A 26,202-nucleotide genomic window follows, 5' to 3' on the forward strand; every position below is an offset into this window, starting at 1 on the left:
GCTGCCCTCCGCCATCTGCTTCCGCGGCCATCACCTCCTTCCCACCGCCGGGCCCTCTACGTCCCGACGTTACGTACATTCCCCCATGTTGCTGTGGACAAGCTGTGGCTGCTTTTGCTCTGTCGCCGTGTCTCTTCACTGCCCAGGACACCGTCGAGCGATGAGCAGAAAGTTTTTATGGGGCTGTTATCGGGTGCGTCTGCATACGGGTCGCACCGTTCTGACATTGACAGTGGCAGCCATGCGAGCGGGACAGAATCGGAGCCCCCCTAACTCGATTATATCATCGAAACTCGCATTCGTGTCGCATGTGACGCCTGCGACGCAAGATGCCTTGCGAACAAGGTTACAGGTGGTCCGAGGCAAGTACGCGCACTCCGCGGTCTAAGTATGTTCTTACGTCCGCGTCGAATCAGCAACACAACTCTGATCTATGGCCTCAAGTCGGGTGAGTGCATCCAAGAACATATCTGAGCTCTCGCGTGACGCCACAGTTACAGACGCGGCATTGCAGCACCCGCTCGTTCGTCTGCAAGTACATATGTGTGGCCCGGATCACTTCCGTCACAGCGAGAGTGGCCCTGGCATGACAGTCAGCGGCAGTCCGTCCGTACTTATTCGCTCGTGGCGTTTTCCTGCAGAGCAAATTGCCCACCTCGCAAAAACACTACACGTGTCCGGAGCGTGTTTGCTTCCGCCACTGACGCGAAGGGCTCACCAGCTTCGTGAGCCGAGGCATGGCTCCTGCGAGCTGCGCGCCCTGACATTGACATCAGCACCGCGGGAGGTGGCTCGGTGTTCGCCGTCAACAAAGCCCAGGCACGATGCGGAGCGAGAGACCCCCATAAAGACTTACGGAGATATTGCCTAAGCCGTCATTACGACGACATACATGGTCATTTTCCAAGACCAGCAGGCGCACTAGTCTCAGGCGGATCTCCCCACGATCATTGGTGAGTCGCCTCGTGAAGTGCCTAGCATTTTTTCGTCAGAAGGTCGGTGTACAAGGACCGCCGTCTGCAGCCAAGTCATGCATTGACAAGCGTGGCCGGCGCGAACGACATACGGGCGTATCTGGCAACAGAGCTACCGCATACAGGCACTCGCGCAGACTCCCATGACCAAGCGCACCGTCGCCACCGGGTCAGAGACAACGTTGGCGAAGGAACATCCTCACAGGGACTGAATCAAGTGCGGATCCGAGTCAGTCCGAATGTCAATGATGCTCGGTGTCACCTGAAGCTTGTCCAATCTGCACCGACGAGTATGTAGGTGATCTTCTGCCAAGATGCATTGTGCCTTCCCACCGCCAAACGACGTGGTCCAATCGGCTCGACGTGGTTCGGAGACTTGTGTGCCTGCGGAACAACCCATGCACCCCACAATCGACACCCGTCTGCCCATCGTTTGCCCCATGCTTTTTAGCGGCGAGCAGTTCAGCAAGTTCTCCAATGATTCTCCACTACGTGTTCTCTACACGCGGAAAACGACACGTTGCTTGCAGTTCGCATCGCTGTCTCAGTGCATAGTAGGTATGCAACTACACTATATGCGCATATAGTCCACTCACACTCGCGTTCGGACTGCCAGACGAGGCACGAATATGTCCGCCGATCCCTGCAAGGCGAAAGCGGACCTTGGCGCTTCAGGCTGTACGCATTCTGAAATTTATACAGGGAATTGGCCACATATATGCAGCCCGACTACACAGTATTTGCTTTCGTCGTCCGTTCGGATCCTAACATGTGGTGTTCGCCTCCTCTCTGCTTATAAGAGCAGCAATGTACACAGATGTCGTGATCCGCCATATCCTGAACTTCATGCAGAGCGGGCATCCGGAATTGTCGAGCCGGCGACGTGCGCAAGATTCCTTACGTGGGCCCCGCAGTACTTACCAGTCTCCCCCTTCGCACAGCATTTATGCTCACATTTTACACGCTGCAAACATATGCGATGACGACTGTCTGCGTGTATCGGGATGCTTTACATATTCTGCGTCCACCTGACCGCTTTATCAAATCGAGGGTCGTCGCTAACTTATACGCGCTTTTCATCCAATGCGTGGATGGGCATGCGTACTAGTAACACCAGCGAAGACCAATTGAGAGCCACACAAGTCTGACTCTCGTGGGTATCGAGAACAACGAGGCGATACTTCGTACCTGTATATGGCGGGGAAGCATGTCATGTAAGGAGGTTTCCGAGGAACAACTTCGAGGACTGCTTCGAGACCGCTACGAAGAGTACCCAGTGTTTCTTTCGAGTAAGTCATACACCTCGTCCATCATTCGTTTGTTGACAATGTCTTCACCGACATGCAGGTCTATCTGCAGCAACCTGCCGTCGTAGTGTCGCCCTCGACGTTGTAGGGTTTGATGGCGTGCAGAGCGCACAGATAAGTGTGGCTCGGCGGCAGCTGCACCACTGGTTCGCGATACTTGGGTTAGCACAGGTTCCGTCAGGCGCAGTGCGTTTATAAATCACCGCAATGTGCAGGCGTAAATCTAGTTCTTCTCCGCAGGACACACGTTGCCCGCTGTGATAACGATCTCCTTCGGTCGTCGCTGCGCTCTCCGAGACGCAGCACTTTCTAGGGGCAGGCCTATATCGCTACAGGGGCGGGCCATCGTCTCTGCGACAATGACAGAGTATACAGGAAACGAAGTGGAGGAGAAAGGAGAATCGCAATGGACGTGGCTGGGGAGTCTGTACTCCTATTTTGCACCCACGCCCGCACCTGCGGAGGCGGAACCATGCGTGGACATAAGCTCTCCTGGGTGAGTCCTCGCTCGGTGTTACCTGTAAACCAATAACACAAGACGTTTCCTCAGGCTCACATCTGCGTACAGTCTGCAGGTCAAGCGGGTCGATCACGTCTACGACATGTATACATGCATGTGGTCATACGAGGACACCAAGGTCCAGGCCACCCCGCATGTGTTGCACGGTGGAAAGACGGCGGACGGCGCCGACGTCTGGCGGTCCTTCTGTTTCGTGGTAGTGCGCCAGATGCCCACTTGTGCGGGAGAAGAGCCGGCCGTCGCGGTGACGATCAAGAGTCCATACTTGGTAGCGGCTTGTCAGGACGTCATTGGAGAGATCTCGGGCATCTCGTGGACGGCCGACCCTCTCGAGGTACGTGTTGCTTGACTGTCATACTCAACTGCACCCCCTGACTCGTTTTCGATCGCAGCTTCCAGTCGATCTGTTGATCCAGGCATTCCCCAAGCTCGTAGAGTACCGCCAAGAACTGGAAGACAGAGCGAGCCGCCCGAGCGACGACTCTCAGGAACCAGAAGACAGCGCGGATCGCTCGAGCGATGACGACACTGAGGTGCTCGCCAGCCTCGAGATCCTCATCAGCTACTTGCGCGAAGACCACGGAGTCATCATCTCTCAGATTGCCGGCCTGCTGGCACACGAGGAGATAACTTGGGATCTGCTCCACGCCATCTTACTCCCCGGCACGTTGCTCGTCAGCACGGACGCGACGACGGGGGAGCCTCGCGCTCTACAGCTCAAGCAGTTCGACAAAGGGGCTCGCGGGTACACGCTCTACTGCGAGGGCATCGATGCCGTGGACGTTGAGCTGGACGACGTCGCTGACTCTGATCTGGCGCATGTTGTACCTGCGAAGCGATTCTGCAGGGTCGAGCACACTCGGTTCATTCCGCGTTTCAAGGGGGTAGTGAAGATCAATACGTTGCCTGCGTACCCGATGAAGTACCACAGCAATGAAGGAGGTCTGAGGGCTGCACTCCTCGCCCGGGCACGCAAGTGGATCGACTTGTACGGAGTGCAACATGTGCGGTATCAAGGGATTTCTGTCTATAATCGCAAGAAGTTCGAGGTGAGTCGCGTAGAGTCAATTGGTAAGCTGTATCCACTGACGTCGTGCGACGAGATTGATTCCAGGGTGATGATCGACGGAGGTGATGAAATCGTACTTGTCACTGTCAGAGTATTGATCTGATGACGATGCAGCTGCGTTCAGACACCACAATCCGAACTACGACATGCTTGAGGTCGTTGATCAGACAGAGTTCAGAGTCATTCCGGCGGAAGAAACCATTGCGGACTCAGACATTGGACCGCCAGATACTCTGACACGCGATCCGGACGCGGCGTCCGATGCTGGGGAGACAACCATCCCGCAGTATTTTAGTTGGCAACTGCCAGACGACGATCTCATTCTCGCTTCGCCCGTGCTGTACGGGTTCAGCCTTTCCGACAAGCTATGGCGTGAGTACCTAGCATACATGCTCATGCATCCACTCATCTCTCGTGTACTAGTCGAGTTCAACGTCGAGAAAATCCACCCCATCGTATGGTCCGATGAGCCCTTCACGAACCTTGTGCTCCCGGGCAATCGTAGGGAGCTCCTGCGATCCCTCATAGAGGCGCACAACTCCAACATCAATTTCGACGACTTCGTACAAGGGAAGGGCCAGGGCCTCGTCATCAATCTCTTCGGTCCTCCGGGAGTTGGAAAGACTCTGTCTGCGGAGGCAACCAGCGAGCACCTAAAGAGACCGCTTTACATGATCGGGGGCGGGGACCTTGGTACCGACGCCAACGCTGTCGATACTGCTCTCAAGCGCGTCTTCAGTATAGCTACGCGCTGGGGGGCGATTGTGCTCATAGACGAGGTATGTTCGTCTGCCTATCTGCTGCCAGTGCTAGCTGTACTGACGCCGGAGTCTTAGGCAGATGTATTCCTGGAACAGCGATCTATGCATGACTTGTTACGCAATGCCATGGTCGCGGTTTTGTACGTGTTCTTATCAAGCACGGCCGCACTCCTGACTAATGGTTCTGCAAGTTTGCGGCATGTCGAATATTACCGCGGGATCCTCTTTCTGACGACAAACAGGGTCACGGCCTTCGATCCAGCCTTCCTGTCTCGTATCCACGTTGCTCTTCATTTCCGGGATCTGAGCAAGGAAGCGAAACTCAAGATATGGCAGGCTTTCCTCCATAAAGTCAAGATGGACAGCCTCACCGCGGAGCAGCTAGACGATCTCGTCGGTCGAGAGGTCAACGGGCGTCAGATCAAGAACGCTACCAGGACGGCCACCTCGCTGGCTAGGAGCCGTGGAGAGACGCTGGGGTATAGTCATCTCGCTGAAACCCTAGATGCGATGGAAGAATTCGAGAGCGAGTTCAATGCCATATCCCGCAGTGGCTTGTGAGTGCTGTTGGGCGTGGTTGCACGCGGTACACAGATGGCCACTGGCATTTGATTGTTTGAAATAATTTATTATCGAATCTGCTGGCTCCGAGAGCATGCGTCAATGTTCAAACGTTCAGAACGTTCAGATCTCAGACCGAGTTGGACACTCAAGGAACGAACGAGTCACGACTCCGAGTCGGACGCGAAAGCTGCGACATTTTAAGGCTGTCGTTGCTTATGTGCTCGGGTTGGCCATGATTTACGACGCGTTAGGATACAAGTACTTACTTAGTACTAGTTAGCCGTACCACATATGGCTCACCACGGACGGTTTCGTGTCGCGGTCGACGCGTTGACGCCGGGTGGGGTCACGGTACCGTGACCGTGTCTCCTCCTCCGGGCCGCACCTGAGTTCGAGAGCTCGTCTTCCTTGACTCTATCCTCGACGATAATTCTGCCTCCGTCAATCTGGTCTTCCCATGAGTGGGACTTATGGTGGTTTAACTGAGAGCTCATTATCGCATGTCTGAATTGCTAGGTGACTTCGGCTGGGAGTTGGACGACGTGAGCATGAGCTGCTACTCGACCTCAGTCAATGTGAACTTCCCTAGCCGCTCTCACGCCGCACAAGTCTGAGCAGAAGAAACTCCGGGCCTTGTGCCCCTTCTGCTCGGACCGCTAGTATGCGTAGCATGGACGCAGGATGACGTGCCAATAGCTACACGCAGTCTGCCAGTATCATATAGTGGGTTTGGTGCGTAATCATCAACTTGAATGCTGCGCATGCGTCTCACTTGAAGGACACGAGAACACAATTCCACCTAATGCGTGTCGTGCTCTACACACGGCGCCCGCCCACAATTGCATAAGTAGTCCCGAGACTACGCAGAGTTCGATGCGCTACCAAGTCATGTGTATCGGTAACGTCAGCGAAGCATGGAGCATTCCTCATCCTAGTGAAATGAAGCGGTATTTGGCAGAGATGCAGGCCACCAATTGACTTGCGGGGGAACTACTGTAAATATTTTTAGTCGCGATAGCGGTGTGCTGCGCGGTGAGTAAAGTGCTGTATATTTCTTGTGCATATCGGTGACTTATTCGAGTGACAGACAAGTCCTCTGCATATCTGTGCCTACTCTTGCACACCGGTATGGCCAATGCAGGTCTGACTGGGATGAAATATCCATGGAACAGGCCATTGCAAAGAGCGGAATGGCTGTGTTGTCCGGTATTATGTATCTCCGTTAACAAAGATCGGGTCATATGGTTCTTTAGGCGCACTGCAGGTATAAAGGAATTGACCGTCGATAGAGTCCATGCGACTGGGTGCCCGCTGAGACCACGTTCCTCTCAGCTGCGGTCGCCGGACGCGTAATAGCAACAAAGAAGCCGAGCACAGACAACTCAGAGGCCAGCGATCTCAACGATGGGGCTGAAATGGAACATAGGAAAAGGTGAGAAAGGAGGAACGGGACGACGATGGAGGTGGTGCGAGAGAAAGAAAGGAAACGTCCCCTCGCATGGACGCAATCCTGAAGCTCAATCATCCGTGGATGCAAGTCCTAGGTGTTACATCTTCCTGACTGGTCTAAATCGACGGACTAACACCGTCTCTTGTCAGACCCACACCTACTTTGCGTGTCAAGCGAGTCGATCATTTCTTCAACAGGAAGAACGGTGTATGGTCATACAAGGACACCAAGATCAAGTCTACCCCACAGGTTTTACCTGGTGGTAAGACATCGGAAGGCTCCGATATCTGGCAGTCTTTCTGCTTTGTGGTAGTGCGCGAGTTTTCGGCGGACTCCGTTCCAGGAGAAGAGCCGTCCGTGGCAGTGACAATCAAGAGTCCCTATCTGAAATCAGCTTGCAAGGACGTCATCGGAGAAGTCCCAGGACTCTCCTGGACGGTCGATCCTCTTGAGGTATCCCTCCGAGTTGTTCGTTCCACATCCTTGATTCACTCGCTGACGATGTGACAGCTCCCCATCAACCTGTTGATCCGATTCTTCCCTCAGCTCACGGAGTATCATCAAACGTTGCAAGAACGAGCGGGCCGCACTAGCGACGAGGAAGACGTGCTCGCGAGCCTTGATGCTCTCCTGAACTATCTGCGTGAAGACCACGGGGTCACCATCTCTCAGATCGCGGACCTCCTGGCACAGAAGGAGATCACGTCGGATCTCCTCTATGCGATTCTCATCCCCGAAACGCTGTTCACCTGCAGAGACGACACGACCGGGGAGCCTCTCGCGTTACAACTCAAGAGCTCCGAGAAAGCACTTGGTGGATATGCGCTACACTGCGAGGGTCTCGACACTACTACGTCTGCAGAGGGATTCGGTAGGGTCAAATGCACGTGGCACGTTCCGCGTTTCAAAGGAGTTGTGAAGATCAATACGCTCCCTATCTACCCGATGAGGTACCACAGCGACGAAGGAAGTTTGAGGAGGGCCCTCCTTGCTCGGGCGCGCAAATGGGTCGACCTCAACGGTGTACACCATGTGCAGTACGAAGGGACTGCCGTCCGTAATTCGACCACATACGAGGTGAGTTGTCAGTGCCTGTAATACTGACTGTAATGGCTGACACGCTTCGACAAGATTGACTCCAGGGTGATGATCGACCGAGGTAACAACTTTGCACTTAATGCTATTACGACTGTAGACGATCTGACTCGGGATCACACCAGGCGCCTTCAAGCACCATAACCCCAAGCAGGCGATGCCTGAGGTCATTGTCGCAGTGGAAGACCCCACCACCCCAGAGGGGTCAGTTATCTCGCATTCGGAAGTAGACACCCAGGTCGATTTGCATTACGATGAGAAGGCTAGCCCGCAGGATCAGCACATGGCAGACGATGAACTAATTCTCGCCTCGCCAGTGTTGTACGGGTTCAGCCTGTCTGACAAGCTATGGCGTGAGTCCTTGATACATGCATCTATGCAGAACGCCAGTACTGACTCGCGTACACTAGTCAAATTGAACGTCGAGAAAGTCCAACCTATCGAATGGTCCAATGAGCCGTTCACGAACCTCGTCCTATCGGGTAATCGAAGAGACCTCCTGCGATCTCTCGTTGAAGCACACAACTCTAACTTGAACTTCGACGATTTCGTCAAAGGCAAGGGACAAGGTCTCGTCATAAACCTCTTCGGCCCTCCCGGAGTCGGCAAGACTCTGTCCGCGGAGGCTACTAGCGAGCACCTCAGGAGACCGCTGTACATGATTGGAGGTGGGGACCTCGGGGAGTCCGCGGACGCTGTCGACGCCAATTTGAAGAGGGTCTTCAGTATGGCCGCGCGCTGGAGGGCCATCGTGCTCATAGACGAGGTAGATCCGCTTGGTGGTAGCTCGTTAGCCCAAGCCGTACTGATGTCGTGGGCATAGGCCGATGTGTTTCTAGAGCAGCGCGCTATGAACGACCTGTCACGCAATGCCATGGTCGCAGTGTTGTATGTCACCTCTCATCCTTGAGAAGTGCCTTCCTGATTCGCCTTTGTGTTAGTTTGCGGCACGTCGAGTACTACCGCGGCATCCTGTTTCTCACTACGAACAGGGTCAAGGCCTTCGACCAAGCCTTCTTGTCTCGCATCCACGTTGCTCTCCGCTTCCAAGAGCTGAGCAAGGAGGCCAAGTACAAGATCTGGCAGGCTTTCCTTCTGAAAGTGGACTCGGCGGACCTCACGGCGGACGAGCTAGACAATCTCGTCAGCCGAGAGGTGAACGGGCGTCAGATCAAGAACGCTACCAGGACTGCGACCTCGCTCGCGCAGAGCCGTGGAGAGAAGCTCGGATATCGCCATCTCTCGGAGACTCTCGATGCCATGGAAGAGTTTGATAACGAGTTTAAGGCCATCTCCCAGAGCAAGACCGTGTGATTGTACAACTATGGAATGGATGTGCATGGACTCTAGAACGAGACTTGGTACTAACAATTGCATGCGCGAGCAGCACATTGACAACAGAGCGTAAACGAGTCTAGGAAATTGCAAGTGTGACCTGAGTACTAATGATGGGCCCTTTGAGCACTGCGTGGACCCGTCGCGCCAGGCACCTCCAGCTTGAATACTCTGCCATGCCATGTATACTACTTGATAGCTTCGTGGTGAGCAGTCGAGCAAGTTACCACGAGTTGCACTCGACTGATTTCCACGTAGGGATGGTGAGAAGCAAGTGAGAAGACGAGGAATCGACAGTATCGCGATATATATGCTCGCAGGCTGAACAGTGGAAATTGGCCAGACGACAGGCGCGTCTCGAGCAAATGGTTACAGTAACGTGACCGCGTTTTTGAATCCCGCGGCCGACCCGACTCGAAGCCCGGTCATCGAGTCATCCGCGACTGCCACTCACTCTGTACCGTTTCGATATCTACAGAACTCCTGAAGCTTGAAGATCGACGTCGCTCTAGCCCAATATGGACTCTCTGTCTCGCCAGGAGACCTTGGCTATCCTGTCGGGAATGGGTGTCGAGCTGCCTCCCGCTACCAAGTTGCCAGATGAAGCTTTGCAGAAGCGGCTCAGACAAGCCCTGAACGGCGCACAGTTCGTCTCAAACGTGCTGCCGGATCCTCCGCTGAACCCCGCTACTTTATCAGCATGGCCATCGGGGCACGAAGTGTACGAGGGCGTGAGGCGGGGTAACTTCCACGAGGCTCAACAAAACTATCAGGCAAAGCTGCAAGGCAAGGAGGCAGAATTGTACAAGAACCCGATGCTCGACGCTCGACAGACGCTCATGGGTATCGCGAGGTGGTGGGATGAGGGACACCGGTGGATGGTCTTGCAGGACCCTGATTCAGAGCAGTGCGCCATCAACATACGAGTATGTCGCTCGGTTGCATGTCAGTCTTTCAGTGCTTACAGATCAGACTTACAGCTGCTGTCTGTCTTGGAGCTCGACAAGGATACACCAGTGATCATCTTGCTCTACCAGTCTGTCACTCGGGCGACCGTGATGGAGGGTCTGCAATGGCTGCACCAAATGCAAGACAAGCAGGACTCGCCTGGATATCTGGTCAATATCAAATGCACTGCTCTCGAGCAGAAGCTCTTGCTGAAAATCTTAGCGATCAACGCCAAACTCCTGTCGAGTACATACAAGCCTAAGAAGGAGTCTTCCGAGCAGAACTTCAAAGTCTCGTTCCTGCTCCCGCTTGGTCCGCTCAGTTTCGAGGACGTAGGCAAGCTCAACAACGATACGGGCTGCGTTCTGTGTGGGAGAAAGACTACGAGTCGCTGTTCGCAATGTCAGTCGGTTGCGTACTGTAGCAGTGGTGCGTATCTCCTCGTTCTGTGCGCATACATCGCGCTAATTCTTCTAACCCAGACTGCCAAAAGGCGGACTGGCCTAACCACAAACGCGTTTGCCGAGCACTGAATGGTGGGACCTGGCACACCGCGCGATTCGTGACCGTCTTACCGGGCTTGGAGGGCATGTATGCAGCCTCGTTCAACAAGCACAGTTCGCGCACTAGTGACGGTCGGAACGCCGTCCGCAAATTGGACGCTTCTGTCATCCCGCCGAACCCGCACGGCAATCGGCTCTTCCTCGTGAAGCTGCAGGCGTCGCTCGGCAACACACCGTCGAGCATCATGGCGTATGACAGGCAGCGCTCCGTCGATGCGTACTTCCTGCTCAACGACAATCCTGAGGTCTTTATGGAGATATTGCAGGAGATGCGGGGGCCGAGAGGAGGCTATGGCGGCGTGAAGATGTATCGGTGGGCGAAGCGCGTCAGCGACTGGGAGCTGAGCATTTGTATGGACAAGGAGCCACAGACGGAGATCAAGTGGTGAGCGGTACACAGGTGTGACCGAGTGTTGCTCTGTCCAGCGGCCTACTCACAGCTTGCATGCCCCAGGCTGCCTTATTCTAGGTTCATGTAATGTTACGATACGGCGCCGTTGTCGTGTGGTCCTGGCATAATTGTGTCGTCCGTGTCAGTTGGATCCGGTGTCGTCCACGCCTTGTCGTCGTACATACCGCCTGGTGAGTCCTTCGTGGGGTCGCGTTCGTCTCCTCAGACCGTACATGCCCAATGGGACCGCCTTTCACCATCATGTAACGCGACGTGCTTTCACGTAGGTTACAGATCTATCTCGATGTTGTCTACTCATCACGCAATCACAGATGACCATATGGCATTGCCCGCGCAGGCAATTGTGCTTCGTGCGAGGAGTGAGCCAAAAAGCCTCAAGTCGCCTATCGACGATCCAACGACGATCCATTGCGCTATTTAAGATCACGCTAATACTCTTGCCGGCGGTCCGCTTGCCTCGCTGATTGGTTCCCCAAGGCAGAAGCAAATTCTCCTTCCTTCACTGCGCAACTGTGGGGCCCCTCGACGACTTTGACAGAGGCCAAACTGGCACCTCGAACACGTCTGCTTTGTGGCTCTGCAAACGGCGGCTGACTTCAAAATGATATCGCTTGGGGTCGTCCGCTCGCGGCGCCCATTCTGAATCGTCTACCTGCCCGCACCCAAAACCTTTCTTGCCCGGTGACGGCCTAGAACGGTACGGACGATTGCTAATGCGCGGTTCTCAGAACACCGTGGATGCTCGACCAGGTATGTACCTGCTCGGCAGGAGAGAGAAGCCGGGGATCGTGTGAGGACCGTGAGGCATGCTTGACTACTGCCTTCGAATGTCGTGAGCACTCACGAAGACTACATAGGCCAAGTTCAGGGCATTCCCTGCAGAAGCATGATGCAATTCACACTTCCACGCTGTACTGTTCATTCCCCGAGCATAACGGTCGACGCCGAAGGCGGGATCACAATTGTGCAGTCTTATCGGCGGAAGACCATATGCATCGGTTTCATGCGGGCAACGACTCCATCAGCAGTTCTGTTGCTTGTTATCGGGGCCGACGGCCCTCGTCGTGATCCCCTGCGTGCGTCGCGCATGATGCCCCAGAGCATGTGAGTGGATTAATCTTGACTTCGGTACACATCATTATGAGTCCCGTAGATCCTGGGAGGAAGCTGTTGCCCTAGTTGTCCATCTTCCTCCTGGATGCATGTTGCGCCGTCGACCCAGTGGTTCTGTCAACGTGATGCGCGTGGCTCTCATGCTCTAGGTCCTATCGGTCTTTTTAGGAACTACCACCGGTTGGTGTCTTCCCGTTGTGGTTGCCTCGAGCGACCAAAATCACGTCGTGCCGCAGGAGGGGAGACTGCTTCCGCGTACCTTTGCACCAGCTCCTTGCCAAGGCTGAGCGCTGAGGCATCATATGGCGAGCTGGCGATGAGCAGCATTCAGCAAGCTGTGCGCCATGCGCTCCATCAGCTGCAGGTATAAAGCTATGGCAAGCAGTACTACGTTCGCCAGGTTGCCCTCGGTCTTGACAAGTCTCTCGAGTCGACGCACCCCTGCTCCCGCTCCCGTCCTGCATCCTGCGTGAAGATGTTCGCCTCCAGCTTCTTCAGCTTCGTCCTCCTCGCCACCGCCGCCGTAGCTGCCCCCAAGGGCCGCCTCGCGGATCGTCTGGCGCGGCGCGCTGAGGGCTCGCACATGTCGCGCCCCATGCAGCTCGTCGAGCAGCCGGAGGAGCTCAGCAACGTTTCGCAAGTTTCGTATAGTTCTAACTGGGCCGGCGCCGTGTGGGAGAAGAGCTCAGTACGTCGTGTTGGCAACCATCGTTCAGCACCATCAGGCTTACCTTGTGATTACAGGGCACCTTCAAGTCCGTTACGGGTACTTTCGTTGTGCCCACGCCGTCTACTCCCTCGGGTGGCTCTGGCTCCTACTCTGCCTCTGCTTGGGTCGGCATTGACGGCGACACCTGCGGAAACGCCATTCTTCAAACCGGCGTCGACTTCACCGTGGACGGTGGCTCCGTCTCGTACGATGGTACGTTAACTACATCACAGTCTGCGCGAGCGCAAAAGCTGACGGCGTACGCTTCGACAGCCTGGTACGAGTGGTACCCCGACTACGCGTACGACTTCTCCGGCATCAGCTTCAGCTCGGGCGACACCGTCAAGCTGACGGTCACCGCCTCCTCGACCACGGCCGGCAAGGCCGTGATCGAGAACGTGAGCACGGGAAAGACGGTGTCCAAGTCGATCACGTCGTCGAGCGCGCTCTGCGAGGAGAACGCGGAGTGGATCGTCGAGGACTACGAGGAGGGCAGCTCGCTCGTGCCCTTCGCGGACTTCGGCACAGTCACCTTTACCGGCGCGTCCGCGTCGACGGGCTCGGGCTCCACTGGCCCGTCGGGCGCGACGATCATCGACATCAAGCAGAACAACAAGGTCCTTACCTCTGTCTCTACCGGCTCCAGCAGCGTCACTGTCAAGTACGTCTGAGAGGGCCGGTTCGGAATGCTGCCTTTGCGACGGGTCACGAATTAGGCGGTTGTACGTTCTGGTTGTAACTGGTTGTAGGGCGTAAATGTGTGTTGTGTGCAGTAGAGTGTATTGCGACGTTGTAGGGCGTCAATGAAGGCCTTGTATTTCTGATGCCCTGCGCTTACAGAAGTGAACTCAGCCATACATATTAAGTACTCACCCTTCGCATGTATATCGGATTCCAGTATATGTCAGTCTGAGGCGGCCACCTTCACCACGTTCTTGTAAGTTGTCGCGCCCGCGTCACTGGGCCGTGCGCTGCGGCAGCAGGCCTGCGACGACGCCCAGTGCCCTGTACGGCATAAAACTGAGTTGAACGCTTCGAAGGCCGCACCGATTCACACTGGCAGTGAAACTTCAAGAGGTTGAAAGACTCGAAGAGAACTCAGACTGTACTCAGTCGGAGGAGGTTGGATCGAAGTAAAGCACCTCCGAATTAGGAAACCGGGTACATAGTGCTGGCGATCTTCGTCGCGCGCTTAATGCACCAGTCTGTTCGTCCGCTATCCGCCATGTTCGCCTCCTTGCCCTTGCTCAAGGACGCCATCAGTGTACCATTCAAGCGGTCACAACTTGGTCTTTTTCACGGAAAGACCAAGCAATATGGCAATAACGTACCGCACTCCCTGCACAAAACGCGGCGGTCGTGGTTGCCGAACCTCCACAACAAACGGTTCTTCTCCGACGCGCTGCAACAGTTCGTGCGAGTGCAGGTGTCCACGTGTGCGTTGAAGACGATCAAGAAGGTGCGTCGAATGCCCACTGCGTGACCGTCGTCGTTTATGTTGACCCTATGGCGTGTCTTAGTACGGAGGGATCGACAAGTACGTTCTCAACACGCGGCACGAGTTGCTAGGATGGGAGGGCATGCGGATACGAGTGATGGTGCGGGAAAAGCTGCAAGCTTCGAAGCAAGCCGAGATACAACCCGCCGCAGCACAGGCGGCGTGAAGTGGATGACGCTCGACACTTAAGGTATGGCGCAGTGACACCTGTGGGCGACTTGACATTCATTTTCCAAACTAGATTGTTGCTTCGCTTTGAGCGGTGCTGTAGGAAACCGCAGAGGCAACGGCCCACACTCGCATTCAACATGACGACGAGCGGAGCGAGACTGGCATGGGCCGTCGGGCACGGGGTAGAATACCTGCATGTGCGGGACGAGCATATATTGCGTCTGGTACATAATCGAAGGAAGTACTCATAGCATCGCTGACATGCTTGTCATTATCCCAACCATGTTGGGGTCGACGGGGCTTGCGGGTATGTGTGGTGACGAACACGTAGGACGTCGCTTCAGAGCAGAGGCATCGGCCTCATTTGCTGTCCACAAGGTGCGTCGTCAGATCGCTCCCGGCTCTCATCATACACTTGTCTTCGTATTGGGCGGATATGGGAATAAAGCTCCTCCAAGTCGACACTGAGCGTCAGTGATCGAAGTCGTTCGGCCTCTTCGCTTGAGGTCGACACGAGGCGGCCAACCTTATTGCATCGCAGTCTCACGCACCACATACGTGTCCCTTGTTCACCATCGTGGTCAACGTTCAAGCCGCAAGCTTCAGTCGTCTCCCACAATCGCAGCCTCGTCGCGCACCAGGTACCGTAAACCATACGAGAGTCAGTCACTCCTGTTGCATTTCGTAGATCCCGTTTTTGATCAGCTCGCTGCAGTGTCGTCGCAATCTGATTCGAGCACCGTCGACGCCACGCAGGTCGTACCCCCTACAACCGACGCACCAGCACCTTTCAATAAACCCACCGCCGACCTCATCCTCCGTTCGTCAGATGGCATGAACTTCCGCGTGCGGAAGGCCATACTCGCAGAGGCATCTCCCGTGTTCGAGGATATGTTCATGCTCCCTACGCCGCAGGACCCTGCCGAGTCGCCCAACAACCTCCCCGTAGTCCCAATGACGGAAGACAGTCGCACCCTGGAGGGGTTGTTGCGTCTGTGTTACCCCTTCAACGACATGCCATCGCAGACGTTGGACCAAACATCTGCCATGTTGAATGCAGCAAAGAAGTACGCTATGGATGGCGCCCAGTACTTCCTATATCAAAAGCTATTGTCCTTCGCCGAAACCTCACCGGTACAAGTTTACGTACTCTCTGTCCGCCACGAACTGCCGGAGGTGGCAAAAGCCGCCGCACAGGCGTTCCTTGCGTTGACCATCCCAAACAACGAATTGAGGAAATTGGCAAACCTTCGACATATCAGCGCTTCTGCCCTCATGTGCCTCATCGAGTACCGCGAGCGCTGTGTTGTCGCTGCCACGGGCGTTTTTGACAACTACGCTTGGATTGATGGGAATAGATGGTGCTGGCTCGAGACATTTATATGCTGCCAATGTCATGTGAGATATGATACGTTTGGAAATGGTGTATCCAAACTCCCTCGAGTATGGTGGGTACAATTCATGGGACGCTGTCGAGGCCTGGTGAAGACAAACCCGTACGGAAAGATCCTCGCCCTCGAAGCTGCATAGCCGAGGCTCTCAAGGACGCCGGGAGCTGTGGCAGGTGTGCCTCTCGTGCCCCAGTTGAACTGGATCAATTTGTGGTTTGTCTCATGGCTGAGGTAGACAATGCGGTCGCACAGGTGAGTGATCACGCTCTAAACGATGACTGGTTCAGAAATCCCACTCACGTACACTTGTCATAGGTGGAATTAGACATGGAATGGTAGTCACTGCAGACCCTGCCACGACCACCAGATGACCGCTGTGAGTCAGTTGTGTCGACATAGCATTGATCCTCGTCCTCATTCCGGGTCGTTGGTATTTAGATCGTGCAGGCCAGGCGGCTGGTTCGATTGGTCTCCTTGCACCATATACAGTGCCCCGCTCAGCAGATGACATGAAGCCGTCAAGTTTGCTGGGGATGTCACTTTCTGGACGTCAGACGAGTACTTAGGTGGTTTTCAACCACAACCGTCTGATGTGTTTATTATCCCGGCGCTTAAAATATGTCTTCCCAAAATGACCGTTTTTGCGTGTAGTATGCATCGAGGACACGGCTTCAAACGTATACAAGGCTCATAGACACCAGTCTGAATGCAGCGGGAAGGTGCTAGGCACTCTGGCACGGGTGGGAAAGTCATTCCTGGGTAGCTTACGTAATCAGTCGGGACCACCAATGCCCGCGAGCAAACGAGCCTCGTACGTCTCCGAGTCGTCAACCATAGTCGTGTCTCACAATTGCAGCCTCGTCGCGCATTAAATATCTGATACGAGAGTGAGTATGAGCCTCTGCTATGCTTCGTATACTCGGTACTGTACCTGACCAGCTCGCCGCAGTGTCGTTGCAGCCTGATTCAACGAGTACCGTCGACGCCGCACAGACAGTACCCCCTACGACCGACGCGCCAGCACCCTTCAATAAGCCCACCGCCGATCTCATCCTCCGTTCGTCGGATGGTATGAACTTCCGCGTGCGGAAGGCCTTTCTCGCGGAGGCATCTCCCGTGTTCGAGGACATGTTCACGCTCCCTGCGCCGCAAAACCCAGCCGGCAGTCTCCCCGTGGTCCCAATGACGGAAGACAGTCGCACCCTGGAGGGTTTGTTGCGTCTGTGTTACCCCGCTAGTGAAATGCCATTGCGGACGCTGGACCAGGCCGTCACCCTGCTGGACGCAGCGAAGAAGTATGCCATGGATAGCGCGCTGAACTTTCTAGGCGAAAGGCTCGTGTCCTTCGCCGAAAGGTCGCCCATACAGGTCTATGCCATAGCAGTCCGCCACCAGCTGCCGGACAAGGTTATCAAGGCAGCCCTCAATGCATGTCTCAATCTAATCGCCCCCACGGCCAAGTTGAAGCGAGTGGTGGACTTCCAGCACATAAGCGCTTCCGCCTACCTGTCCTTCCTCGACTACCGCGACCGGTGCGCTGTGGCCATCGATGTCAGCGTCTTCGGCGACAGCACCTGGATCGATTCGAATAGATGGTGCTGGTTGACTTGCACCAACGACCTGTGTCAAGTCCACGTCACTCACGGCCCAGTGACATTCAAGGACAATATTTACAAGTCACCTCGGGCATGGTGGTTCCAGTTACATATGAGTTGTTGCCGAAACGGATTACGAAGTAGGCCTTGTGGGAAAGCCCTAGAGCTCATTTTCTTCAATTACGCCGCGGCAGCCTTGAGTGAAGCGGCGAAATGCAGCCACTGCGGCCCGCGGTCGGTGGCCGACTTGGAGGAATTCATGGTCATTCTAGTGGCTAAGATAGACGATGTGGTCGCACAGGTGGATTGTGTTTCTTGCGATAGTTATCATTCAATTTCCTCATCCGCATGCGACTCATAGGTCGAGACAGACATAGTCTGGTAGCATGGTGGGCACGGACCATCCTGCAGAGGCCGTCAGGCGACTACTAGTAACTGGGTCAGTTGTGTCGTGATACGCCTTCATCGATCATCCCTTATGCTCATTCGTTGCTCTTAGGAAAGTACAAGACAGATGGCTAGTTCGATGAACTCGAAGACACTGATAGTACCCTGTCCAAAGTCGACATGAAGCGGTCACGATGACCAGGGGCGACTATCGCTGCCACAGCCACGGCTTTCTTGAGGGAGCCAGTCGCCCACCGCTACTTATCTCTGTATAGGATCATGGAACAGTTGATGCAGCACGATGACAGTAGCACCCAGGATGTCTAAGTCAGATCTGGTCGCAGTTATTATACCGTAACCATATGCAGATAACTCTGAACAAATCGCTCATCCTCGTCGACGCTGTGTAGGAAGTTCCATCATCGTCAACTCCTTTGGACTTGCGTGGATCTGCAGTTCGACTGCCATATAGCATGGATAACCTTGGTATCTCATAACACATTATCACTTCGCGTTAGATAACAACCGACGATGCACTATCGAACACTACTCAGCAGGTCTGCCGTATCCTACATAAATCTACCACTAAGTTGAATGTCACTCAGACAGCAATCCAACGCCGGTCTGCATACTCCCGTAACTGCTACGACCCGAACAATCGTCATTACTTCGCAGCAGTCGAGAGCTTGACGGACGAGAGCGCGTCCACGAGCGTGCCGTGCTCCTCACCGCCGGGGCTGCCGCCTTCGGACGAGCTGCTGTCGAAGTGCATGACAGAGTGCTCGCCGTCGACGTGTTCCTGCGAACGCGGGGTAAGCATCGGAAACATCAGCGTGAAGTGAGCGCACACGCACCTTCTCGGACTCTTCGAGGAGCTGCCGCAGGCTCTTGCCGCCGATCTGCGGATCGAGCGTATGCGTGTGTGCGAGCGTCGACATCCGGCGCATCGCCACCATGGAGAGGACCGCTTTCCGGACTGCGATGGCACGGTCAGCACGCCACACGAAAGAGCACGGAAGGCAACGCACAAGTCTTCTTCGCGTCGAACGCCTTCTTCACTTGCGGCAACAGGTCCTTCGGCCCGCCGTGCGGGCTCTCGGGGTCGGCCACGTAGTGCGGCGTCGCGGCCGCGAGCCACGGGAGCTGGAGCGCCTCCTCCGCGGTCGGGCGTGCGGCGGGGTCGATCGTGAGGCACGAGGCGACGAAGTCGCGCGCGGGCTGGGAGACGTTCTGCCAGTACTCGTCCGGCTCGAACTTGTAGTCGCCCGCGAGGATCGCCTCCATCTCTTGCTGCTGCGTGTCGCGGTCGAAGGGCGTGTAGCCTGGCGAAAAGTTAAATGAAGCAGAGTGTGAGAGGCGGAGGTGACGTACCGCAGAGGAGGAAGTAGGTGATGACACCCATGGCCCAGACATCGACAGGCTTGCCGTGGCCAGCTGGAAGAGTGTCAGCGTACAGTCCTATACATGAACCCCAACCCTCGTACTTTTCTTGAAAATCTCCGGGGCCATGTACTGCGAAATCCATCAGTCAAATATATCCAGTATCGTTCGTGTCTGACTCACCCCCGGCGTACCACAGACCTCCGTGAGCAGATGGTCCTCCATAACACGACTGAGACCAAAGTCTGCGATCATGATGTCTGCGTCCTCGTCCTTCGTCCTGAACAGCAGGTTTTCGGGCTTCAAATCTGGGAAACCCGGTGAGCCACATGGCTCGGGATTGGTACCGATGTAGCTTACCCCTGTGTACGATACCACAGCCGTGGATGTACTTCACGGCGCCCATGATCGTCCGCACCAGCTCGGCAGCGTCGCTAGCGGGTACATCTCAGCGATTGGAGCGGAAACGCGACCAGGACTCACGCTTCGTAGTAATTTCCCTTCGCACATATCCGATCGAAAAGCTCACCGCCCGTGCAAAGGTCGAAACACAGGTACAGATTGTGGGATGTCTGGAAATGATGTCAGCAAATACAACCGGTTAGACATCGATAGGTTTGGGGCACCCTGGTGTCTGGACGTAGGCAGCGGCAAGACTAGCCGGGAATTTACGTCTCGGAGGCCTTCAGCCATCGGACGTAGTTATCGGTGGACTTTTGGTACCTGCCACAGCTACACAATACGGCAGACGCGCAGATCATGCATCGTCAACCATGAATCGGACAGACCGACCGACATTCGGCAAGTCTGGCGGTGGGTAGCCTCATGGCAGGACTCACGTACGCCGAGCATGCAATCGGCGCTAAACACCAGAAGAGAGTCGCCCGAAATCGGCTTGGACTCGAGCCAGCCAATGCGTCATCCTGGCCAAGACACAAACGTGCGAACGCACGGACTGTCTAGCCGGCGGACGCGGAGGAATGTGAGCAGAAGGGGACGAAACTCACCTCGAAGTAGTCGTGAAGCGTAACGATGTTGGGGTTGCCTCTTGAGACCTTCTTCAACACTGCGATCTCGTTCCGCACCTTAGGATCGCGCACAAAGAACCATCATCAGTCAAACTCGTCCGGTTGCACCGCGCAGTGGGGCATCACGAACTGCCCCGATCCGCAAAGCGAGGAGAATGTTTGCGCACCATGTACTCCCGCCCCTCCATAAGCTTCTTGTTGATCACTTTGCACGCATAGTACTCCCCCGTCTTGATGTGAACAGCCTCCTTGACAATGGCATACGTTCCACTGCCCAGAGTCTTCCCAGTGCGGTACTAGAGGTTCTCGAGGTGTCAGGGCGGTCGCCGCAAGGCAGGCATTAGAGGAACTTGCCTGGCAGGGCACCGTCGCTGGGGTGGGGCTCATTCTGTTCGGCTTTGCGGACGTGCTGCGATGTCGCGGGTTCGGTGACGGTGAGAGGGCTGTGGAGGACGCCGCCTGCGACGAGCAGGTGGTATAAGTACTGGCTGCAGACAAGGGCGCTGCACGAATAGACGCACCGCTTCGCCTCTGTCGGGCTGTGCCGAGGGCCTCTCCTGCCTCCCTCGCCCGACGGTCTGCGCGCGGCATGCATGGCGGCGGGGACGGAGGAGGTCGATCGAGGTGGCAGTCGTGGCGGCAGGGAAGCACACGGATGACGCGCCGGGACGCGACAGCAGGCGCCCGTGCACGGATGCATCTCTCGCTCTCGCCCTCGTCTCACCGCACATCCACCGCCTCCGGACCAATGGCACGCCGCGCATATGCCAATGCGAGGGCGCGGATTGGCTGGAGAACGAAAAAAAGTGCCTTGTCCCATTACCCAAATTACAGAAATCGACTCTACCGACATACGTCCCCCTCCCCGCAGGGACACTCGCAGCGCATGTCAGTATCGGTGCGCGCGTGCCTACCGTCGCATCGCTCTGCCCTCGCCCCCAAGTCGCAACTCTTGGCCATGGACGCGTACGGTCTGCCCTCCGTCCTGCGTGCGGCCGTCTCTACATGGTGAGTCTTGACGGAATATGGGGTGTAGCGCCTACTGCACGTGATCGGAGTAGCTACATAGTTCGCATGTACGTAGCAGGTCTTCACGCGTTCGAACGGGGTATACTCGATATACCAGAAGTCCCCGCTGCTCTCGACTTGACGCGCGTCCTCGTCTTCAGGGGATTTCTACACGAACGCGTATATCACTACCCGTGTTGCCCGTTTTTGGTTTAAACACCTGGTTGTCTGTCTGTCTGTTTGCTCGTTTGCTGGATTGTTGTCGCCCTCCTCTCGGAATGTCGATCGAACTCACGAAGAACAACTTTACGGCCCTAAACGACACCAATTATGCGGAGTGGGCTACCCGGATGGAGGCTGACCTCATCCGAAAGAAGTTGTGGACGGGTGTTGTCGTGATTGACGCAGAACCGCCGACTGCGTTGCCGATGGGGGAGACGGAGGCATGGTGGAAGAAATTGGTTGATGCACGGTCGAAGGCGAAGATGGCGGAGGCTCGGGCGGAGATGATTGCAAGGGTGGAGGATGGTCAACTGTCGCACATGCAAAGTCGGGATCCGATGGAGATCTGGAACCACCTTGCGCAGATTCACGTTGCGCGTGGGTTCGCAACCCGGTTGGCACTTCGGAGGCAGTTCATGCGATTCCGGAAGGAGGATGAGGTTATGGCGGCGTGGATTGGGCGAGTGAAGGCTTTTGCCTTTCGAATGGAGAAGGCTGGAATTCAGGTGACTGATGAAGATCGCATCCTCACGCTTACGAACGGACTCGATGAGTCATACGAACCCTTCGTTATTTCGCTGGACGCTACGCCGTCCGACCAACTCACGCTCAGTCATGTCATTGATCGGCTGATCAGCGAAGAGATGCGGCGCGGTGGCCACAAGCCTGACACGAAACGTACGGACGGTGCTTACATAGCTCAGTCGAAGAATGGGAGTGGTCGAGGGCGAGGATCAGGGGGTGGGGATTCAGGGAACGGGGCGGAAGGCTATGGTTCGGGAGGTTCATCGGGAGGTATGCCAACGTGCTGGAGATGTGGGAAGCAGGGGCACATTCGTGCATTCTGTCGCGAGGAGCCGGTTCGAGGCAGCAGTCCTAACCCTTCGAAGAATGAAGCCGCCATGACAGCTGTGCATGACATCTCGCAACTTCAAGTTCCACCGAGGGACTACGGGACGATTGAGATTGGGAGCCTTCGGTTGCCTGGGCATGTTCTTTGATTGGAATCAGGGGGTGCATTTCGCCTTAGCATTTACTATTGACATACATTCTGCATGATGCTCTGTGCAGTAGTCGAGGGGGTGTGACGGAATATGGGGTGTAGCGCCTACTGCACGTGATCGGAGTAGCTACATAGTTCGCATGTACGTAGCAGGTCTTCACGCGTTCGAACGGGGTATACTCGATATACCAGAAGTCCCCGCTGCTCTCGACTTGACGCGCGTCCTCGTCTTCAGGGGATTTCTACAAGTCTCCGTCCCCCGCCTGCCACACCGCACTCCTTCGTCAGCTCTCTGACGACCGCGCCCGATGCACGTTCGGGGCCCACAGTCCGCGGGACGCCATGGACCACCTATGCGGCCCTCTTACTGGCTGACGCGTACCGGAACGCCGCGCTGGGACGCAATGCATGCCGACAACGTCGATCGGCGCGACGAAAACACGCAACACACCATTGTCCCGGGCGACTCCGTCCTTCGCGGGCATGCCCCGTGGCTGCCCATCTGCGCGGGACCAGCTGCCGCTCGCCGGAAAACGATACGTGGTTACATTGTCGAACAGGGTGAGCCGCCAGCCTGAGTCATTACTGACCACCGACTCCGCGAGCAAAGCCCCACGACGCTACATTGCGCGCATCGCCGGCGTGTCCATGGAATGCGCTGCTCCCCGTCTCGCGCGCCGCCGGAACGCGATATATGGTGTCGTCGTCAAACGGGCACTGTACCATCCGCTCAGCCACGAGCAGAGCAGCGCAGGTCGAAGACGTACCACTCCTCAACGCGCCAGACGAGTAGGGTGCATTCTGCACGGCCCCGCAAAACACTCCCGCCGAGAGTCGGCTTCCCCACCAGTCACCCGGACGCCTTCCGAGGGCGCTCGCCAGAACGCGATCTGCGTCAGCTGAGCACAGCCTGCGGCGGCATGTGCTCATCCTGGACCTGCCAACGCGGCAGACGAATAGGGTGCCGGACCGCGTCGCGGATAGTGGTAGTCGGCAATGCTCTCCTCCGCCGCTCGCCGACTCGCTGCCGGATCGTCCATGGGGCCGCTCGCCGGGGCGCGACGCATCGAACGGACACTGTAGCACCGGCTCAGCAGCGCGGAGACGAGGACAAGTGGAAGACGCACCGCCTGCACAAGAGCCTCCAACGCGGCAGACGAGCAGGGTGCAAGCTGTCCTGCACGAAGGCATCGTGAGGCGCGTCCTGCGGGACCACGGCACGGCCCTCGTCGGAAGACGATGCATAGCGACTTTGTCGATCGCGCACGGTCAGCAGCGAGAGTGCTCGCAAGAGGCATCTGCTCACCGTCGACCTGCCCACGCGGCAGACGAGTGGGGCGCCGGATTCTGTCCTGCGTTTCTCGTGGGCAGGCTCTTTTCTGCGCGAGCCGACTAGCTACCACGTCGTGTCCGTAGGGTCGCTCGCCGGGACGCGATATATGGTGACTTTGTCGAACGGACCGGGTCAGCGGAGCGCAGACTGCGAGACACAGGTACGTACCGTCGACCCGCCACCGAGTATGCGACCTGTGCGGATTGATGTCGTGCATGGGTCGACCTCGAGACATGACTCATACCCTGGTCGCCGAGGCTGCTCGCCGGGACGCGATACGTGGTGACTGTGTCAAGCAGGTCAGACGTGCGTGCGACACGAAGCACAGGTACGTACCGGTGCGGCAGACGAGTGGGGCGCAATGCATGCCCGGGCACCGGCATGATCGGTCTTGCCCGCCGGACGTCGATCGAGGGTCGCGTGGTTGCATAGGAGCACGCCTCGCCGGGAGCTGCTACCGTAGACGCGTTAGCAGGAAGTCAGGTAGGCATAATCAATGGACTTGCCTCGCCAGACATGACGAGGGCTACGCGCCCGATTCAGCCAAGAGCAGAGGCGTCCGCTCGTTGCCTGGTCCTTCGACGCGCGCATCCTGACGCAACGGCGCGAATCGCCCGCGCGCTGGAGCGTCATGGATAGTTTCCTATGGCTGCGTCTCGGCACCTGGCACGGACCGCTATGAGCAATGTGTCTCGAGTCTGCAAGGGCGCGTCCGACGTACCGGACCTTACGAACGATGTCCCGTCTGTCGCGCGGATATGCACTCAGGCTTCGGATGCTGGTAGAGCCTCGAATGACGTGGAGTCCGTTCCTATGCACCGTCGACGGCTGCGGCACTGACTGGAAATGCATAGTGTGAGCCCGAGCAGTCAGGACGAGAAAGACCTGCACGTACGTCTATGTGAATCGCGTGCGCCCTCGACCACCGGGCAACGGTGCTTGTCTACGCCGTCGGCCTGTGTACTGCACGGGGCAGACAATCCACCCGACGAGGCGCGAGTGAGAGATGCGTGGGCTCCGTGCGTCCGATTGGTGCGGTACATATGCCAGCGGTGTAAGTGTGAGCAGCGAGTCCTGTGTGCGAGCCTTAGTGAGTGACCGTGCAATGAGAGGATTGACTTACTGTGGATCCCTGTTGTCCGAATTGACACTGTTGGTGGTCTGCGAGTCGTGGCTCGCAACTGTGAGTCTGTGTTAGTGTTGCCAACAAAGCAGGAGGGAGGACATTACCATGGAAGTTGCCTGAATGATGATGCTTCGAGAGAAGGGACAGACTACGTGGAGGCATAATGGTGTCTTACCAAAGAGGGATGGCCTGCTGTGATATATACATTCACACGACTTTCTCATTTTCTGGCCTCAGACCACCGGGCTTCCTTCGGCAATGACTGCAGCCCCTGCCTATCTCCGGTGCTTGACTTCTTCCTGATGCTTGGCTCAGTGGCTTCAACAACTAAGGTCTTGCTTTGCACAGTCCTGAGGTCCTGCTGTAGTGGCATTTCTTATTCCTCACTGGCACATCACCACCTCATGCCCCCTCTTATGAACAGATTCCTCACACTGAGCATCCTGAGTTGTGAGGACAACTCACGGAATTGAGATCTCAGTATAGATCGGCCATCAACACTTGGCACGGACAACCAATACGCGCGAGCCGAGACGTGAGACCCTCGCGGGCAAATGCTTCCCACCGGCATGAGGTCATTACTGGCCTGAGGATACGAGGATGTCTTGAATGTTTTCCAAGACAGCATTGTAGCCTCAGTAAGTAAGGTCCACACAGTGAAAGAGTATGTATATCTTTCATTCTTGTCCTATACCTACTAGTATGTGCAGGGTTCACCGCAACGGCCAACCGGTAACACCTCGGTACATAAGCGAGTTCATCCCACGATGAACGTGCAGATCACGGCACATCCGCAGCGCCTACATCCGAATGAGGCCCAGAGCGCTGTGGCACGGTGCGAGTGATATTCCGGTACATGCAATCCTCGAAGTTCTGCGATGCCATGCAATATGACAAAGCAGGTTCGGCGGAATCTCAGTCAGTACATGTAGACACACAGGATTGGGGTCCCTAGTCTTAACACTGAAAATGAGAAGACTGACCTGCAGCGGAGGAGCCTGTGCTCAGTGCAGCACTCCACGAGTGCGGCGCGCGAGAGGAAACGGTCGCGCGGGGAGGAGGCGAAGAGACAGAGAACTCGGCGGCACGCGGAGACGCGTCGAGATCACGATCTGTGAACACGAGGCTCCGCAACGCTGGGCGCCTATTCTGCGCTCTCTTCCGTTTCCTCTTCATCGCTCGTTCCTCTTCCACCCATGTTTGCGTGTCGCTGATCAGCTCAAAAATTACTCATACTATC

At 56.1% G+C, this 26,202-nt stretch overlaps 10 protein-coding genes across 10 annotated transcripts; 9 read left to right on the forward strand and 1 right to left on the reverse strand.

Moving 5' to 3' along the window:
• Nucleotides 1-26: 26 nt before the first annotated feature.
• B0H18DRAFT_990162 (uncharacterized protein) lies at nucleotides 27-688 on the forward strand. Its single transcript, XM_048044991.1, has 4 exons — nucleotides 27-193; nucleotides 257-362; nucleotides 417-448; nucleotides 501-688. The coding sequence occupies exons 1-3, from the start codon at nucleotides 86-88 to the stop codon at nucleotides 428-430; spliced, it is 228 nt and encodes a 75-aa protein (XP_047896824.1). The 5' UTR covers nucleotides 27-85; the 3' UTR covers nucleotides 431-448; nucleotides 501-688.
• A 1,516-nt stretch (nucleotides 689-2,204) lies between these two features.
• Nucleotides 2,205-5,356, forward strand: B0H18DRAFT_990168 (P-loop containing nucleoside triphosphate hydrolase protein). The gene is made up of 9 exons (XM_048044992.1): nucleotides 2,205-2,263; nucleotides 2,322-2,777; nucleotides 2,832-3,135; nucleotides 3,194-3,850; nucleotides 3,905-3,932; nucleotides 3,985-4,242; nucleotides 4,294-4,649; nucleotides 4,707-4,771; nucleotides 4,823-5,356. The coding sequence occupies exons 2-9, from the start codon at nucleotides 2,641-2,643 to the stop codon at nucleotides 5,190-5,192; spliced, it is 2,175 nt and encodes a 724-aa protein (XP_047896825.1). The 5' UTR covers nucleotides 2,205-2,263; nucleotides 2,322-2,640; the 3' UTR covers nucleotides 5,193-5,356.
• Nucleotides 5,357-6,503: 1,147 nt separating this feature from the next.
• Nucleotides 6,504-9,141, forward strand: B0H18DRAFT_1140755 (P-loop containing nucleoside triphosphate hydrolase protein). Its single transcript, XM_048035641.1, has 8 exons — nucleotides 6,504-6,739; nucleotides 6,795-7,098; nucleotides 7,156-7,722; nucleotides 7,777-7,804; nucleotides 7,866-8,093; nucleotides 8,151-8,506; nucleotides 8,564-8,628; nucleotides 8,682-9,141. The coding sequence occupies exons 1-8, from the start codon at nucleotides 6,600-6,602 to the stop codon at nucleotides 9,052-9,054; spliced, it is 2,061 nt and encodes a 686-aa protein (XP_047896826.1). The 5' UTR covers nucleotides 6,504-6,599; the 3' UTR covers nucleotides 9,055-9,141.
• Nucleotides 9,142-9,505: 364 nt separating this feature from the next.
• B0H18DRAFT_990174 (uncharacterized protein) lies at nucleotides 9,506-11,128 on the forward strand. The gene is made up of 4 exons (XM_048044993.1): nucleotides 9,506-10,001; nucleotides 10,056-10,452; nucleotides 10,506-10,971; nucleotides 11,041-11,128. Exons 1-4 carry the CDS (start codon nucleotides 9,594-9,596, stop codon nucleotides 11,063-11,065), a joined length of 1,296 nt encoding a protein of 431 aa, XP_047896827.1. The 5' UTR covers nucleotides 9,506-9,593; the 3' UTR covers nucleotides 11,066-11,128.
• Nucleotides 11,129-12,586: 1,458 nt separating this feature from the next.
• B0H18DRAFT_872189 (peptidase A4 family-domain-containing protein) lies at nucleotides 12,587-13,491 on the forward strand (the record flags this gene model as incomplete). Its single annotated transcript, XM_048040207.1, has 3 exons — nucleotides 12,587-12,799; nucleotides 12,856-13,033; nucleotides 13,094-13,491. 3 exons carry the CDS (start codon nucleotides 12,587-12,589, stop codon nucleotides 13,489-13,491), a joined length of 789 nt encoding a protein of 262 aa, XP_047896828.1.
• A 533-nt stretch (nucleotides 13,492-14,024) lies between these two features.
• B0H18DRAFT_990182 (mitochondrial 50S ribosomal protein L28-like protein) lies at nucleotides 14,025-14,815 on the forward strand. Its single transcript, XM_048044994.1, has 3 exons — nucleotides 14,025-14,279; nucleotides 14,341-14,508; nucleotides 14,560-14,815. The coding sequence occupies exons 1-2, from the start codon at nucleotides 14,046-14,048 to the stop codon at nucleotides 14,482-14,484; spliced, it is 378 nt and encodes a 125-aa protein (XP_047896829.1). The 5' UTR covers nucleotides 14,025-14,045; the 3' UTR covers nucleotides 14,485-14,508; nucleotides 14,560-14,815.
• B0H18DRAFT_990184 (uncharacterized protein) lies at nucleotides 14,772-16,625 on the forward strand (the record flags this gene model as incomplete). Its single annotated transcript, XM_048044995.1, has 5 exons — nucleotides 14,772-14,867; nucleotides 15,195-15,985; nucleotides 16,012-16,132; nucleotides 16,196-16,256; nucleotides 16,319-16,625. 4 exons carry the CDS (start codon nucleotides 14,772-14,774, stop codon nucleotides 16,217-16,219), a joined length of 1,032 nt encoding a protein of 343 aa, XP_047896830.1. The 3' UTR covers nucleotides 16,220-16,256; nucleotides 16,319-16,625.
• A 78-nt stretch (nucleotides 16,626-16,703) lies between these two features.
• B0H18DRAFT_990190 (uncharacterized protein) lies at nucleotides 16,704-18,301 on the forward strand. Its single transcript, XM_048044996.1, has 4 exons — nucleotides 16,704-16,767; nucleotides 16,830-17,776; nucleotides 17,837-17,914; nucleotides 17,975-18,301. Coding segments are annotated over exons 1-3 (972 nt in total). The 5' UTR covers nucleotides 16,704-16,766; the 3' UTR covers nucleotides 17,861-17,914; nucleotides 17,975-18,301.
• B0H18DRAFT_1093360 (kinase-like domain-containing protein) lies at nucleotides 18,302-20,657 on the reverse strand (the record flags this gene model as incomplete). The annotated part of the gene is made up of 11 exons (XM_048032345.1): nucleotides 18,302-18,661; nucleotides 18,717-18,838; nucleotides 18,891-19,184; nucleotides 19,234-19,296; nucleotides 19,347-19,374; nucleotides 19,426-19,550; nucleotides 19,603-19,676; nucleotides 19,726-19,814; nucleotides 20,250-20,327; nucleotides 20,438-20,566; nucleotides 20,625-20,657. 11 exons carry the CDS (start codon nucleotides 20,655-20,657, stop codon nucleotides 18,527-18,529), a joined length of 1,170 nt encoding a protein of 389 aa, XP_047896832.1. The 3' UTR covers nucleotides 18,302-18,526.
• Nucleotides 20,658-22,793: 2,136 nt separating this feature from the next.
• Nucleotides 22,794-23,887, forward strand: B0H18DRAFT_89134 (uncharacterized protein). The gene is made up of 2 exons (XM_048041326.1): nucleotides 22,794-23,771; nucleotides 23,832-23,887. The coding sequence occupies exon 1, from the start codon at nucleotides 23,157-23,159 to the stop codon at nucleotides 23,697-23,699; it is 543 nt and encodes a 180-aa protein (XP_047896833.1). The 5' UTR covers nucleotides 22,794-23,156; the 3' UTR covers nucleotides 23,700-23,771; nucleotides 23,832-23,887.
• Nucleotides 23,888-26,202: the final 2,315 nt, after the last annotated feature.

Source organism: Fomitopsis serialis, assembly GCF_022376445.1.
Source record: "Fomitopsis serialis strain Sig1Antser10 chromosome Unknown B0H18scaffold_13, whole genome shotgun sequence".
Taxonomy (NCBI): domain Eukaryota; kingdom Fungi; phylum Basidiomycota; class Agaricomycetes; order Polyporales; family Fomitopsidaceae; genus Fomitopsis; species Fomitopsis serialis.

Bases quoted from the DNA above. Each gene is read 5' to 3' on its own strand.
- B0H18DRAFT_990162 (XM_048044991.1), top strand. From the start codon at position 86: ATGTTGCTGTGGACAAGCTGTGGCTGCTTTTGCTCTGTCGCCGTGTCT. The intron at 194-256 runs GTGCGTCTGCAT...CGAGCGGGACAG, and splicing joins TTTTATGGGGCTGTTATCGG to AATCGGAGCCCCCCTAACTC.
- B0H18DRAFT_990168 (XM_048044992.1), top strand. From the start codon at position 2,641: ATGACAGAGTATACAGGAAACGAAGTGGAGGAGAAAGGAGAATCGCAA. The intron at 4,243-4,293 runs GTGAGTACCTAG...CTCGTGTACTAG, and splicing joins CCTTTCCGACAAGCTATGGC to TCGAGTTCAACGTCGAGAAA. The intron at 4,650-4,706 runs GTATGTTCGTCT...CCGGAGTCTTAG, and splicing joins CGATTGTGCTCATAGACGAG to GCAGATGTATTCCTGGAACA.
- B0H18DRAFT_1140755 (XM_048035641.1), top strand. From the start codon at position 6,600: ATGGGGCTGAAATGGAACATAGGAAAAGGTGAGAAAGGAGGAACGGGA. The intron at 8,507-8,563 runs GTAGATCCGCTT...TCGTGGGCATAG, and splicing joins CCATCGTGCTCATAGACGAG to GCCGATGTGTTTCTAGAGCA. The intron at 8,629-8,681 runs GTATGTCACCTC...CCTTTGTGTTAG, and splicing joins AATGCCATGGTCGCAGTGTT to TTTGCGGCACGTCGAGTACT.
- B0H18DRAFT_990174 (XM_048044993.1), top strand. From the start codon at position 9,594: ATGGACTCTCTGTCTCGCCAGGAGACCTTGGCTATCCTGTCGGGAATG. The intron at 10,002-10,055 runs GTATGTCGCTCG...TCAGACTTACAG, and splicing joins AGTGCGCCATCAACATACGA to CTGCTGTCTGTCTTGGAGCT. The intron at 10,972-11,040 runs GTGAGCGGTACA...TGCATGCCCCAG, and splicing joins CCACAGACGGAGATCAAGTG to GCTGCCTTATTCTAGGTTCA.
- B0H18DRAFT_990182 (XM_048044994.1), top strand. From the start codon at position 14,046: ATGTTCGCCTCCTTGCCCTTGCTCAAGGACGCCATCAGTGTACCATTC. The intron at 14,280-14,340 runs GTGCGTCGAATG...GGCGTGTCTTAG, and splicing joins CGTTGAAGACGATCAAGAAG to TACGGAGGGATCGACAAGTA.
- B0H18DRAFT_990190 (XM_048044996.1), top strand. The intron at 17,777-17,836 runs GTGGATTGTGTT...TGCGACTCATAG, and splicing joins TAGACGATGTGGTCGCACAG to GTCGAGACAGACATAGTCTG.
- B0H18DRAFT_89134 (XM_048041326.1), top strand. From the start codon at position 23,157: ATGCGCTGCTCCCCGTCTCGCGCGCCGCCGGAACGCGATATATGGTGT.